The 13,267-nt window shown below is 42.8% G+C and overlaps 1 protein-coding gene across 1 annotated transcript; it reads right to left on the bottom strand.

Moving 5' to 3' along the window:
- Positions 1 to 763: 763 nt before the first annotated feature.
- Positions 764 to 8,739, bottom strand: LOC127639430 (ATPase family AAA domain-containing protein 3-like). Its single transcript, XM_052121440.1, has 16 exons — positions 8,478 to 8,739; positions 7,947 to 8,023; positions 6,534 to 6,635; positions 6,403 to 6,462; positions 6,254 to 6,323; positions 4,955 to 5,120; positions 4,809 to 4,878; positions 4,569 to 4,724; positions 4,431 to 4,487; positions 3,219 to 3,344; positions 3,005 to 3,129; positions 2,217 to 2,268; positions 2,061 to 2,131; positions 1,728 to 1,895; positions 1,317 to 1,425; positions 764 to 1,223 (listed from the first exon to the last, which is right to left on the bottom strand). Exons 1-16 carry the CDS (start codon positions 8,668 to 8,670, stop codon positions 942 to 944), a joined length of 1,884 nt encoding a protein of 627 aa, XP_051977400.1. The 5' UTR covers positions 8,671 to 8,739; the 3' UTR covers positions 764 to 941.
- Positions 8,740 to 13,267: the final 4,528 nt, after the last annotated feature.

Raw genomic sequence — 13,267 nt, 5'->3', positions numbered from 1 at the left:
TCCAAGTGCTCTGCTAGTGATTATGACCTCTGAAGACTTTAAAGTCCTTGAGTGCAAAACCTTTATGAATATTTTATATAAATGTCTCTCTGAAGGGATCTGACTGTCTTCAGAAAGGATTCGATGGCATTTCTTTTCATGTTACCTCCGTATAATGTCTAATAAAGTATTGTTTATAAGCGCAGGGCTGCTTTGTGTACAGGCGTTACCAGGGTAACAGCTGTATTTCTGCAGCATAAGCGCCCCCTACTGTCAGAGAGAGAAACTGCATCTTCATTCCACCCGTCTGATGTTTTTAGATCATCAGTGTGAAAATCTGACCGCATTTATATACAACATACACGCGGTGTTTTACATTTTAACCGGTTAATTTCATATAATATAATTATATGAATTTCATATAATAATTTCATATACAATTCATATAAAAAAATGTATGTAAAGATATGTATATAAGTTAATCTTTTCAGAGCAAAAATAAGTATTTATTTTAAAAACCGCTGACTCGACTCGCTTGATTTGTCTGCACTGCACTTGAGACTTTAACATGTGACTTGCTCCCAACTCTGATTTCTACATTTGCAACAGTTCATAATGCACTAACATTAACTTTTGATGTTTCAAATGTGTGAGCGGAGGACATATTAAATATTCGAATTGCTGTATTAAATGTTCATGAAAACAAACTTTTAGTAAAGTTTTACCATTTCTACTTTTAAACTAAAAGAACAGACATCAAGAGTCATAAGAAATGAAATGGTTTTACTGTCAGACATAAAAACATTTCTACATTGTTTCCAGTATTTGATTATTAAGAGTGATTTAAGTGTAATTTACAGAATACACGGTCATCTGTTCAGTAAATCTACGACACAAGACGCGACACACATACAGATTAATCACTTTCATTCTTTTACTACAGACACTGAACTTTGACACGGTTAAACTGGCGTGCCATCATGTTTGCCGTCAGTGGTCTTCTCTGTGGCTCCGCCCTCAGCTTTCTGCGGTGATGTCACTTCCTGTGCCTGCAGCGAAGGTGTGAAGCTGATCTTACTGGATTTACTGGCAGTCTCTGGATTCACCGGTCGCCCCTCGTTATCCAGAACGCCCTCGCCGTGCAGCCAGTCCATCTTCTGCCGGTGCTGACGGACTGCGTCGTCCACTCGCGCGTCGATCATCGCCTCCGTGAGCACGCCGTCCTCTGACGAGTATGCCGCCGCCTGAGAGACATTAAGGATAGCAGAAACAGACGTCTGGTAAACACATTTACATGAAGCAAACATCAGTAACTACACATCAGAAGAGTAACACACCTGCCAGGCGACTCCTAGTTTGGAGATCTCTCGTCCAGACATTCCCTCCACACGCATGGCGATCACCGAACACTTCAAACCGTAATCAAACTGAGCCAGTTTTAACCTCCTGTGAGCGCACACACACACACAATGCATTGATTGACATTTCAAACAGCAGTATGCTTCATGTTCTGTTTAACTCCACGAGTGACATCCAGAAGTTATAAAAGAAAGTTATTTTTAATTTTAAATCACAATTAGTGTAAATATGTCTCGAGCTTGTTAGTCTGATGAAATAATGGACAAAAACAACAGATGATGAAATGATATTCCTGTTCATCACACTGAGAATGTGTGTGTGAGCGTGCACGAGTGTGTGTGTGCGAGCGAGCGTTAGTGAGTGCGCGCGAGTGTGTGTGTTGTACTCACTGGCGTCCTCCAGTGGCGGGCTCCAGCACATATCGATCGAAATACAGCCGCACGAGTCTCTCTCTCTCCTCCACTCCCGGCAGTGTGAAATTCACAATCTCATCGATTCTGTCGTTTATCGCCCAATCAAACTGCTCCGGCTGATTACTGGCCAACACCAACATAAACCTGCACACACACACACACAATTAAATAATGCAGCAGTAACGACACATTTAATAGCAGTTTCAGTACTTGTGGATAATAAAATGTGTTATAATACGAGTTTGGGTGCTGCTTCTGATAAACATGATCTACGTAAACATGAAATAAAAGACAGACGGGGGTGTTTACTTGTTACTCTGTTCTCCGGTGCGATACAGGAATGCGTTTAGAGTCGCTCGCAGATCTTCACTGATCTTCTCCTGAAACACACACACACACGTGACCGGACCGCTGTGATACACACAGTAAAACACATGAATGAATGAGTCCATTAAACACACTTACAGTGGATCTCTTGCGCAGGAATGCATCAGCTTCATCCACAAACAGCAGCAGCCTGCACACACACACACACACACACACACACACACACACACACACAATTATATCGGTTTTACAGATTAATTGGGCCGATAGTTGCCATTTCAAACCATTGTTATTGGCCGATATATGCCGATTGTTTCTAGCATTTCAAAATAAGAGTCCTGTGTGTTCAAATAGATTGACATCTAAAAATAAATAAATATTTATAAATATTATAAATAAATGTATAAATCATTCCCATTCTATAATTATATTATTAGCAGTGTTGGGTGTAAAGTAACTAATTACTGTAATCTAATTACTTCAGTACAAAAAGTAACTTATTACATGTACAAATCTTGTAATCAGATTGTTACTTTTAAGTACTTTGGTTATTTTGAAAATAATAATTATGTAGAATACACAGCATGGATTTCGTTATGTAAATGTGTTTACGTTTGAGAGCGCCGATAGATGTGCGTCCCCTAACGAGTTAATTAACGGAGGAAATATAGATATTATTTATCAGACAAAAATGTTTTAGAAAGTAATTAAAAGTAATTAGTTATGTGATTAGATTTTAATGAAGTAATCAAACAGTAATCTGGATACAATTTTAGAGCAGTAATTAGTAATTTGTTGTGAATTACTTTAGTAACTTACCCGACACGGTTCAATACTACAGGAAAAATGTTGCAATAGGAAAACAATCTAAATGGTGTAAAAACAGGCTTGATGTTCTTCATTTGATGTTGTGCCGAATGTCTCACCCGCGGCCGCTGGTTCCCGCCCAATCAAACACTTTGTGCATCGCCGTCACTCCATCACGACCCATCGGAGCAACGTCACCGCCAGTCATGATCGCGTAATCCATCCCAGAGTGCACCGCCAGCTTCTGCTCGACCAATCACACGCAGTTACAGCAGCAGCCGGGTGACATCACACTTGTAGCTTTATCAACGTGTGTGTGTTTGAGTGTTTTACCTTGGCGAAGAGTGTTTTTCCGGTCCCCGGTGGGCCGTACATGAGAATATTGCGGTACAGTCCTCGATTCTGTCGCGTGTTTCTCGTGGCGATGGCAATGTCACGAACGCGCTCTTCCAGAGACGGCTGCAGAAAGAACGATATACCACTCGAAACGTTACAGGTGTAGAAATGTGTCAACCGTTACAAACGGAGAATTATTTCAATTATTTTCTTTTAGATTCATTCACAATCAGTGAAAACACTTAGATTATTTTCTCCCCAATTCCCAATGCGCTCTTAAGTCCTCGTGGTGACTGTCTCGAATCTCAGTTGCGTCCGCTTCTGAGACCGTCACTCGGCGCATCTGATCACGTGACTCGTTGTGCATGACACCGCGGAGACTCACAGCATGTGGAGGCTCATGCTACTCTCCACGATCCACACACAACTCACCACACGCCCCATTGAGAGAACCACTAATCACCACCACGAGGAGGTTACCCCATGTGACCCTCCCTAGCAACTGGCCCAATTTGGTTACCCCATGTGACTCTACCCTCCCTAGCAACCGGGCCAATTTGGTTGCCCCATGTGACTCTACCCTCCCTAGCAACCGGGCCAATTTGGTTACCCCATGTGACTCTACCCTCCCTAGCAACCGGGCCAATTTGGTTACCCCATGTGACTCTACCCTCCCTAGCAACCGGGCCAATTTGGTTACCCCATGTGACTCTACCCTCCCTAGCAACCGGGCCAATTTGGTTACCCCATGTGACTCTACCCTCCCTAGCAACCGGGCCAATTTGGTTACCCCATGTGACTCTACCCTCCCTAGCAACCGGGACAATTTGGTTACCCCATGTGACTCTACCCTCCCTAGCAACCGGGCCAATTTGGTTACCCCATGTGACTCTACCCTCCCTAGCAACCGGGCCAATTTGGTTGCTTTAGAGACCTGACTGACTCAGCACTCCCTGGTGTGCTAGTCAGCGTCTTTAATTGGCTTAAATGTGATTAAAATAGTTGTAAATTGAATATAAAATAAAACATGGCGTTTCACATGCACGTGCTAGTTTCTCTTGCGCATAAGCTGAATAAGAGTTCAGTCATTTTTAATAACCTTTATAAATAAAAGAGTTGTATATATATTTTTATCAACACCACATTTTACAGATATTTTCAGAATTTCTGCTAAAATTGCAGTTCGATGAAGTGCAGAAAATCACTCACATTGAGCACGACTCCCTCGAGCGCGTCTTGCGGTTTACTCTTCAACCGCTTCACCATCTGTAACATAACACAACATCACACCTCACTTCCTCTCTGCACAGGAAGTGCTCGTCATACTGCTGGATGCATGTGTCATACCTTGACCGGGTGCTTTAACGCTTCAACCACAGTGATTCGTGATGTTTCTCGTACTAACGATGGTTTTCCTAATCGAGCCTCGATGTATCGCCCGGCCACAGCGGTCGCGTTCCGCGCGGAGTAAACGCCCACCGCCAGCAGCGTCAGTCCCGCCACCTAGAGGAGCGCAGGAGCAGTGCAGGTTCATGTGTGAATGCTTCATCTGATGTTAAAACGAATCCAGAGAACGAGAGATCTTACCGTCGCCGTGACTTTGTCCCAGTCTGATGTAAACGCTCTGAATCCTTCTCCGAACACGGCACCTGCCGTACTGAACAACACACACACACAAACGTCTGACGCGCGGTTTATGAAGGACTGAAATATATGACTGGAAGAGTGAGTACCGTATAGACTCCAGAACCGTCTGTCTGTGTTCGGCTGCTTTCAGTCGGATCTGTTCACGGATGATGTCAGCGTTTTCTCTCTCCACGCGACCGCGAGCTTTAGACTCCGCCTCCACGCGGAGCATCTCGTTCTTGTGTCGCAGTTCCATCTCGTGCTCGATGGTTGCTAGGAGAATGTGCATATTTTAGTTTTGCTGAATAGGTTATTTAAATGATTGAATACATTTGTTTCATTGCAATATAAAGGACTATTTAAATAAACATTATTAAATCATATGTATGATATCGCAGTATATTTGAACTCAAATAAAACGTGCACATTGTGATATATAATTTAGCACAGTTTGAGCACACTGTGATATGTCTGAACTAATATTGCACGTTTAAATGTAAAGTAACGAGTCTTCATTAGTCACTTGCAGATCATGCGAGTGATGTTTAAAGTCAACATGAAACGCCGTTCACAACCCATTTCACTTCTGTAATGGGACGCATTTATAAATCACCGTTTCATAAATACACCAGAGAGGCGTAACTGCGGCACAATCATTTAAAATATACGACTCATTATCATATGCTAAATATATATTTTCTGATACAGTTATTTTAATTAGCTATATTTTGGCATAGCAATATAATTTTCAGAAATAAAAAAAACTTGTGACTCCAGCCAGGTCTCCTTAGCAACCAAATTGGCTTGGTTGCTAGGGAGGGTAAAGTCCCATGGGGTAACCTCCTCATGGTCGGTATAATGTGGCGAGTTGTGTGTGGATGCTGCGGAGAATAGCGTGAAGCCTCCACATGTGCTACGTCTGATACGTTTGATTAAAGATAGTAGAGGTAGACGATATATCGGTTTTACTGATTTATCATGTCCATATTTGCTTTTATGACCCAACGGTTATCTGTCAGCATGCCGATATGACCCAGCGGTTATCTGTCAGCGTGCCGATATGACCCAGCGGTTATCTGTCAGCGTGCCGATATGACCCAGCGGTTATCTGTCAGCGTGCCGATATATTTCCTCTAGAGGTGAAAGAACAACACGATCTCTCCTGGGGATTTACTGGATCTAAAGCTTTCATCGTTGATTTATCGGTTATTATTTTTGGTTAGATTTTGGATGCTCTGTGTCATAGGAAGAAAAGTAAAATATAAAACTCTCTTGTCCTTCACCTCAGTTATCAGTGGATTATTATAAGCACAAACATTGTTTACATTAGAACAACATGGAGCGATGATGCACCATAAGAGCAGGAACATGGAGGAAGGAAATGGAGTATGATGTGTGTTCAGCACCTTTCCTCATGGCCTCCTGTTTCTGGACCGACTCCTCTTGTCTGCGCAGGTTCTCTTCATTCAGGTGTTGCTGCAGATCAACACACAGATCTCCAGCGGTTACATTCACACTCGCTGCACTGTTAATTCAGAGTCAGAGCGCTTCTCACCTGCTGTCGCAGCTGGTCGTCGTATCGCTGGCGGGCGAGTTTATCCTGATATTGAGCTCTCTGTAGAAATCATCACAGTCATTATTCATCACATCAGCACAGGTGATCATTGTGATAAACTCCAGTCTCACCGCCTGATGCTGTTTGGTTTCCTCATGCAGAGTTTTTCTGCGTTCTTCCGCTTGAACACGAATCTGATCTCCTTTCAGCTGCTCCACAGCCGCCTCGTACTCCTGAAGGACACACACAAACCTGCAGCACAAGATGCTTCTAGAATACGAGTTCAATCTGCCACCTCAGGGCCCATTCACACCCAACGGCACTTTTCACCGTTATTGGGGATGAACAGAAACAATGGTTTCCTATAGGAGTGAACATTAGCGTGCCGATAAAGCGAGGACTTCTACGGCGAGTATCTCACCCAGCGACGAAACGCATGTTCCCCGTGAGTCTGAGAACTCCTAAAGGACAATTCATTCTTTACTTTAGGCTCCTTTCAGTTCGTCTGATGACAAATGCAGTGACGCTTTTGTTCTGCCAATGTGTTCGACTGGTTGAAGAGCGTTGATGATTGGTTAGAACTAATCGTGGGCGTGGTTTGGACACCTACAGTCCTGTGAAGATGGTCTCTCAGAGATTAAATAAATGAGTCTTAATGTTCATTATAATGTGTTCAAATCTCAGAATGCTAATGTCAGTCATTCTATCTCTGCAACACCAACCAAAACCATGAAACATTAAACCTAAAAATAACATTAGAAAACGTTCTTTATATGTTTGTTTTAGGTAGTCCCACAAAAACCTCCTTGCAACGCTCTGGAAACGTACGTTTATGGTAATAAAAATATGGAACCTAAAGAGAACGTTCCTTGAACATTAGGAAAAGGTTCCTCTTCTCCCCAATTCCCGCTACTTAGTAGGTCCTCGTGGTGGTGCGGTTACTCGCCTAAATCCGGGTGGTGGAGGACAAGTGTCAGTTGTCTCCGCTTCTGAGACCGCCAATCGGCGCATCTGATCACGTGACTCGTTGTGCATGACACCGCGGAGACTCACAGCATGTGGAGACTCATGCTACTCTCCACGATCCACACACAACTCACCACACGCCCCATTGAGAGAACCACTAATCACCACCACGAGGAGGTTACCCCATGTGACTCTACCCTCCCTAGCAACCAGCCCAATTTGGTTACCCCATGTGACTCTAACCTCCCTAGCAACCGGGCCAATTTGGTTGCTAAGGAGACCTGACTGGAGTCACTCAGCACGCCTGGATTCGAACTCGCGACTCTGAGCGTCAGTACTCGCTGAGATACACAGAATAGGTTTCTAAAAACGAACCAAACAGGAACCGTATGCTAACGTTACAGGAATGTTCTGTGTTAGCTGGGAACTCAACGGTACAGGAGTAAAACCGATTGTCCATCAGTGCCACCTATAGAAATGTCGTGAAACTGCAAGCAGCGATTATTCGTCCTGTGTGAGAAGTCCTTCGTTTCTCCAGTACTGTCAGACTTCAGTGGTTTTGTGTCGGTGTGTCGTACCTTCATTTTACTCTGATGCTCCATCTGAACAGTTTGTTCCTGCATGCGCGCCAGATCCAGCGCCTCTTTGGCATGACCTGCGATTACAGCGATTAATTAATTCATATTTAGCTTATTTTAATAACTGCTAGGAGTTGATTAGTAAGACACTGATCACGTGATCTAACCCTGTAGTGAATGAAGAATAAAACACCTGGTCAAGGTTTCTTGAAGTGAAAAACTCAAATAATGCAGGTGGGAATCAGATTAAGTCAGGCACGACTGGGGGTGTGACCTTTGACCTATTGCCCTTCAATGCTCATGACATGAACAGATGAGAGCGAGCGACGCGTCAAAACTAGAACGCGTCCATTATAATCAATGAAGCTCTTTATCATGCGTTATATTCAGCCCAAGACAGTTTACTGGTTATAATGGAGGCGTTCTCGTCGCGTCAGATGTGACGTCAGTCGGCCATGTATGTAATTATGTATTGAGTTTTATATGTGCTGATGTAACAGCGCGAGTGTTCGGCTCGGTTCTGGTACTCACGGGACTGGTCAAGGTCTTTGGCCGCCTGCGCCGCTCGCTCCAGCCCGGTGGGGTCGAAGTTGCTCCATTTGTCCTTCGGTTTGTCACCGGAACCCGAGCCAGACCCGCCGGGCGGCGGAGGAGGAGCGGGCGGAACCGGACCCTCCGGTGGAGCGCCACTCTGACCTTTGTTGAGCCCGAACAGCCACGACATGTTCCGTTGAGTACCGCTGAACCACCGAAGCACGGATCACAGAGCCGCTACAAGCGTGTCACGCCGCGCGTGCGCACTATAAGACGCGTGCTGATTGGCTGACGCGCTCGTCCTTCCAGAAGGTCAGAGAGGGGGACACGCCCACTTCAGCGTGTACGGTGGCCGAAAAGAGTCTGAAATGATCAAAAGTCGTTGCAGTCTTGCATCAGTTTTCGTCGTCACTAGATTTCTGTTCTACTGTGAAATTATATTTAATAATGGAGGGAAATTATGAAACTTTATTTATAAAGATTTCATTATTTTAATCAAATATTTTACTCATAAATGTAGATTACACACACTTACACACCAATATCTTTACAATTAATTCAAATTAATTAATTTTATAATTTGTTAGACCAATATGATTTATATAACTGCTCTAACTGTTTATTATTATTATTAATTGTATGTGTTGCTGTAAATTATTCTAATGACACATTCTGATGGATAATTGTCATTTTATTGTGTTTTTATATATATTTGTTTTTGTTTTTTGTTCCCTTTTCTCCCAATTTGGAATTCCCACTCCTGGAAGTCAGCGTCAGTACTCGCTGAGATACACAGGACCCGTATTGTGTTGTTTTTATGTTTTTATGCAATAATAACCTTTTAATAATCATTAGACAAACTGATATAATGTATTTTTAGATTATATTACATTATATTAAATATTATTTAATTATCAGGATACTTACGGCATGTAATTAAAATCTATGATTTTTTATTATATATTAAAGAATATTTTTTACCTCTTTTTACTTTAATTGTGATTAATAATACTGGAAAATAATGATATGTTTGTTAAAAATTATGTTATGCATATGTATTGTAGTATATTATATACAGTATTATTTAAGAATAATCAGGTTACTTATAAACACACTTTTTATGAAGTTATAACCTCATTGTAATGTAGCAGGGTTTATTTCCTTTAATGACTCTGAACAGGACATCTGCTGTTATATTCGAGTTCACTGGGCCAAAGGCTGGAGAGTTTAGTATAGGATTTATTCATAAATACAGAAAGACACGCATTTACACTGTCCTGAGATCAGCTGACCCCGAGTCAGTATTCCCGCTGAACTCACATGATCCGCTGTTAGATTCACTGCACTTGTGTGATGCGGTTCTGTACCGTCACCCAGTGCGGCTCTGAGACCCTCCTGCTGCCGTGCGCGGGGCTGTCTCTTTCTTTGACCAATAGCAGATGGGGGCATATTCAGAAAGCACAAATGACACACCTCAGCTTTCAATATTAGCCTGCCGATATATCGGCCGATTACTCAGCAAACTAATGAAAATTACAGAATATTGTACATGACAATATCATAAATTAACAGCACACATGGAATAAAGTATCGGTAGGTACCCAGATAGCACACGAACATCTCAGACACGTCTGTTTTAGATCTGAAGAGCATCTGGTATTTCAGGCGAATCGCTGGATGATCGACTCGCGTGATGATTTCACTGAAGAGAGACTTTCTGCAGGATCCGTTCTCACTGTACCGCTGTCACACCATCAAGAACTGCAGCATAACTTGCCCTAATGTAACGTCCTATTGCCTGAATCCCTGTCTGTTCAGACCACACCCACATTACCAAGACCACTCCCCCATCATATCAGACCACGCCCACACAGTCAATGTAACTCCTCTGTCTTCCCAGACCACGCCCACATCGCCAATGCAACTCCTCCAGTCTGCTCAGACCACGCCCACACCACCAATGCCACTCCTCCCGTCTGCTCAGACCATGCCCACACTGTCAATGCCACTCCCCCGTCTGCTCAGACCACGTCCACAATGTCAATGTCACTTTTCTGTTTGCTCAGACCATGCCTCACCGCCAATGCCACTCCTCCAGTCTGCTCAGACCACACCCACACTGTCAATGGCACTCCTCCTGTCTGCTTAGACCACGCCCACACTGTCAATGCCACTCCTCCAGTCTGTTCAGACCACACCCACACTGTCAGTGGCACTCCTCCTGTCTGCTAAGACCACACCCATGCTGTCAACGTCACTCCCCCAGTCTGTTCAGACCACGCCCACATGGTCAATGCCACTCCCCCTGTCTGCGCAGAGCACGCCCAATTAAATATTTAAAAATCTTTTACATTAAAGTATGATTGTATGAAATTATTTTTGCAGCTCTGTGTGTAAATTATATACAGAAATAACTGAACTGAACTTTTCTTCCTATTACATATTAGAGAGACACACAGAGCGAGAGAGAGAGAGAGAGAAACACAGAGAGAGAGACACTCACAGACAGAAAGAGAGACACAGAGAGAGAGACACAGACAGAAAGAGAGACACAGAGAGAGAGACACACAGACAGAAAGAGAGACAGAGAGAGAGAGAGAGACAGACAGAGAGAGACACACAGACAGAAAGAGAGACACAGAGAGAGAGAGACACAGACAGAGAGAGACACACAGACAGAAAGAGAGACACAGAGAGATAGAGAGAGTTTGAGAAATTGAGTCTTAGAAGCAAAAGTAAGAAACATGAAAACTGTTGTGTTCAAATGAGACATTAAAGAGTTCAAGAACTGAACTAATGAAATGTGTGTGTGGGTGTGTGTGCGTGAGTGTGTGTATGTGTGGGTGTGTGTGATGGTGTGTGTGTATGTGTGAGTGTGTGTGGAGCGGTAGTGTAGCGGTTAGCGCTCTGCGCTACGAACCTGGCGACCTGAGTTCGATTACTGCTCATGGCCAACACCAGTGGCGATTATCTGAACTGGTCCCGGGCCTCCCGTAGGTTTAAGAGTAGGTTTAGAGTAGGAGTAGGTTTAGGAGTAGGAGTAGGTTTAGGAGTAGGAGTAGGTTTAGGAGTAGGAGTAGGTTTAGGAGTAGGGTTAGGAGTAGGGTTAGGTTTAGGAATAGGTTTAGGAATAGGTTTAGGAGTAGGTTTAGGAGTAGGGTTAGGAGTAGGAATAGGTTTAGGAGTAGGTTTAGGAATAGGTTTAGGTTTAGGAGTAGGAATAGGTTTAGGAGTAGGTTTAGGAGTATGTTTAGGTTTAGGAGTAGGTTTAGGAGTAGGGTTAGGAGTAGGGTTAGGTTTAGGAATAGGTTCAGGAATAGGTTTAGGAGTAGGTTTAGGAGTAGGAATAGGTTTAGGAGTAGGAATAGGTTTAGGAGTAGGAGTAGGGTTAGGTTTAGGAATAGGTTTAATAGTAGGTTTAGGTTTAGGAGTAGGTTTAGGAGTAGGGTTAGGAGTAGGGTTAGGTTTAGGAATAGGTTTAGGAATAGGTTTAGGAGTAGGTTTAGGAATAGGTTTAGGTTTAGGAGTAGGAATAGGTTTAGGAATAGGTTTAGGAGTAGGTTTAGGAGTATGTTTAGGTTTAGGAGTAGGTTTAGGAGTAGGGTTAGGAGTAGGGTTAGGTTTAGGAATAGGTTTAGGAATAGGTTTAGGAGTAGGTTTAGGAATAGGTTTAGGAATAGGTTTAGGTTTAGGAATAGGTTTAGGAGTAGGTTCAGGAATAGGTTTAGGAGTAGGGTTAGGTTTAGGAATAGGTTTAGGAGTAGGGTTAGGTTTAGGAATAGGTTTAGGAATAGGTTTAGGTTTAGGAGTAGGTTTAGGAATAGGTTTAGGAATAGGTTTAGGTCTAGGAGTAGGTTTAGGAGTAGGTTTAGGAATAGGTTTAGGTTTAGGAGTAGGTTTAGGAATAGGTTTAGGAGTAGGTTTAGGAATAGGTTTAGGAATAGGTTTAGGTTTAGGAGTAGGTTTAGGAGTAGGTTTAGGAATAGGTTTAGGTTTAGGAGTAGGTTTAGGAATAGGTTTAGGAATAGGTTTAGGAATAGGTTTAGGTTTAGGAGTAGGTTTAGGAATAGGTTTAGGAATAGGTTTAGGTCTAGGAGTAGGTTTAGGAGTAGGTTTAGGAGTAGGTTTAGGAATAGGTTTAGGTTTAGGAATAGGTTTAGGTCTAGGAGTAGGTTTAGGAGTAGGGTTAGGTTTAGGAATAGGTTTAGGAGTAGGGTTGGGAATCAGACAGAATAGTTCAATCAGGTGTTGCTTTACAGATGAATACAAATGACTCTTTCTCTCCCATGTTTCGTTTCGGAAACTCGCTGCTCCACGTCTTCTGTTCTAATTTCTCTGATGTTCCTCTGATGTTTTTTGGGCTCATGTAATCTGATATTTACTGTAGGAATCATTTTATTTAGGCCTGTATGTTGTATTTGTTACACTGGTTCAGGACACACAGAGATGTCAGTTTTGTATTAATACTGCTGTGTCATTGTTTAGTGTTGTTATTGTTGTTTATTTGTTCATTGTGTCTCAGTGTGAGTTACACTGAACTCAAACCCTCATATCTGATCGCATGTCAGAGTTATAGACCTGTGATCAATAATCAATAATCAGCTACTGACCGCAGGCCTGCACAGATGACTCAGTGTGGGTTTAATATACTCAGCATTTATTACTGTAATACTGCCGGTTACAAACACTTTCTCATTATATTTGCAATATTGAAATAAACACTTTTGTACTGTTGGAACATCACCACATGATCCACTCATGATCTGGGGCAAAAACATAAAGAACCA

Source organism: Xyrauchen texanus, chromosome 48, assembly GCF_025860055.1.
Source record: "Xyrauchen texanus isolate HMW12.3.18 chromosome 48, RBS_HiC_50CHRs, whole genome shotgun sequence".
NCBI lineage: Eukaryota > Metazoa > Chordata > Actinopteri > Cypriniformes > Catostomidae > Xyrauchen > Xyrauchen texanus.
Note: the sequence above shows the minus strand (reverse complement) of the source record. Positions and strands in the feature narration are given on the sequence as shown.

Bases quoted from the DNA above. Each gene is read 5' to 3' on its own strand.
- LOC127639430 (XM_052121440.1), bottom strand. From the start codon at position 8,670: ATGTCGTGGCTGTTCGGGCTCAACAAAGGTCAGAGTGGCGCTCCACCG. The intron at 3,345-4,430 runs GTGAGTGATTTT...TTCTTTCTGCAG, and splicing joins TCGAGGGAGTCGTGCTCAAT to CCGTCTCTGGAAGAGCGCGT. The intron at 2,132-2,216 runs GTAAGTGTGTTT...TGTGTGTTTCAG, and splicing joins TCCTGCGCAAGAGATCCACT to GAGAAGATCAGTGAAGATCT.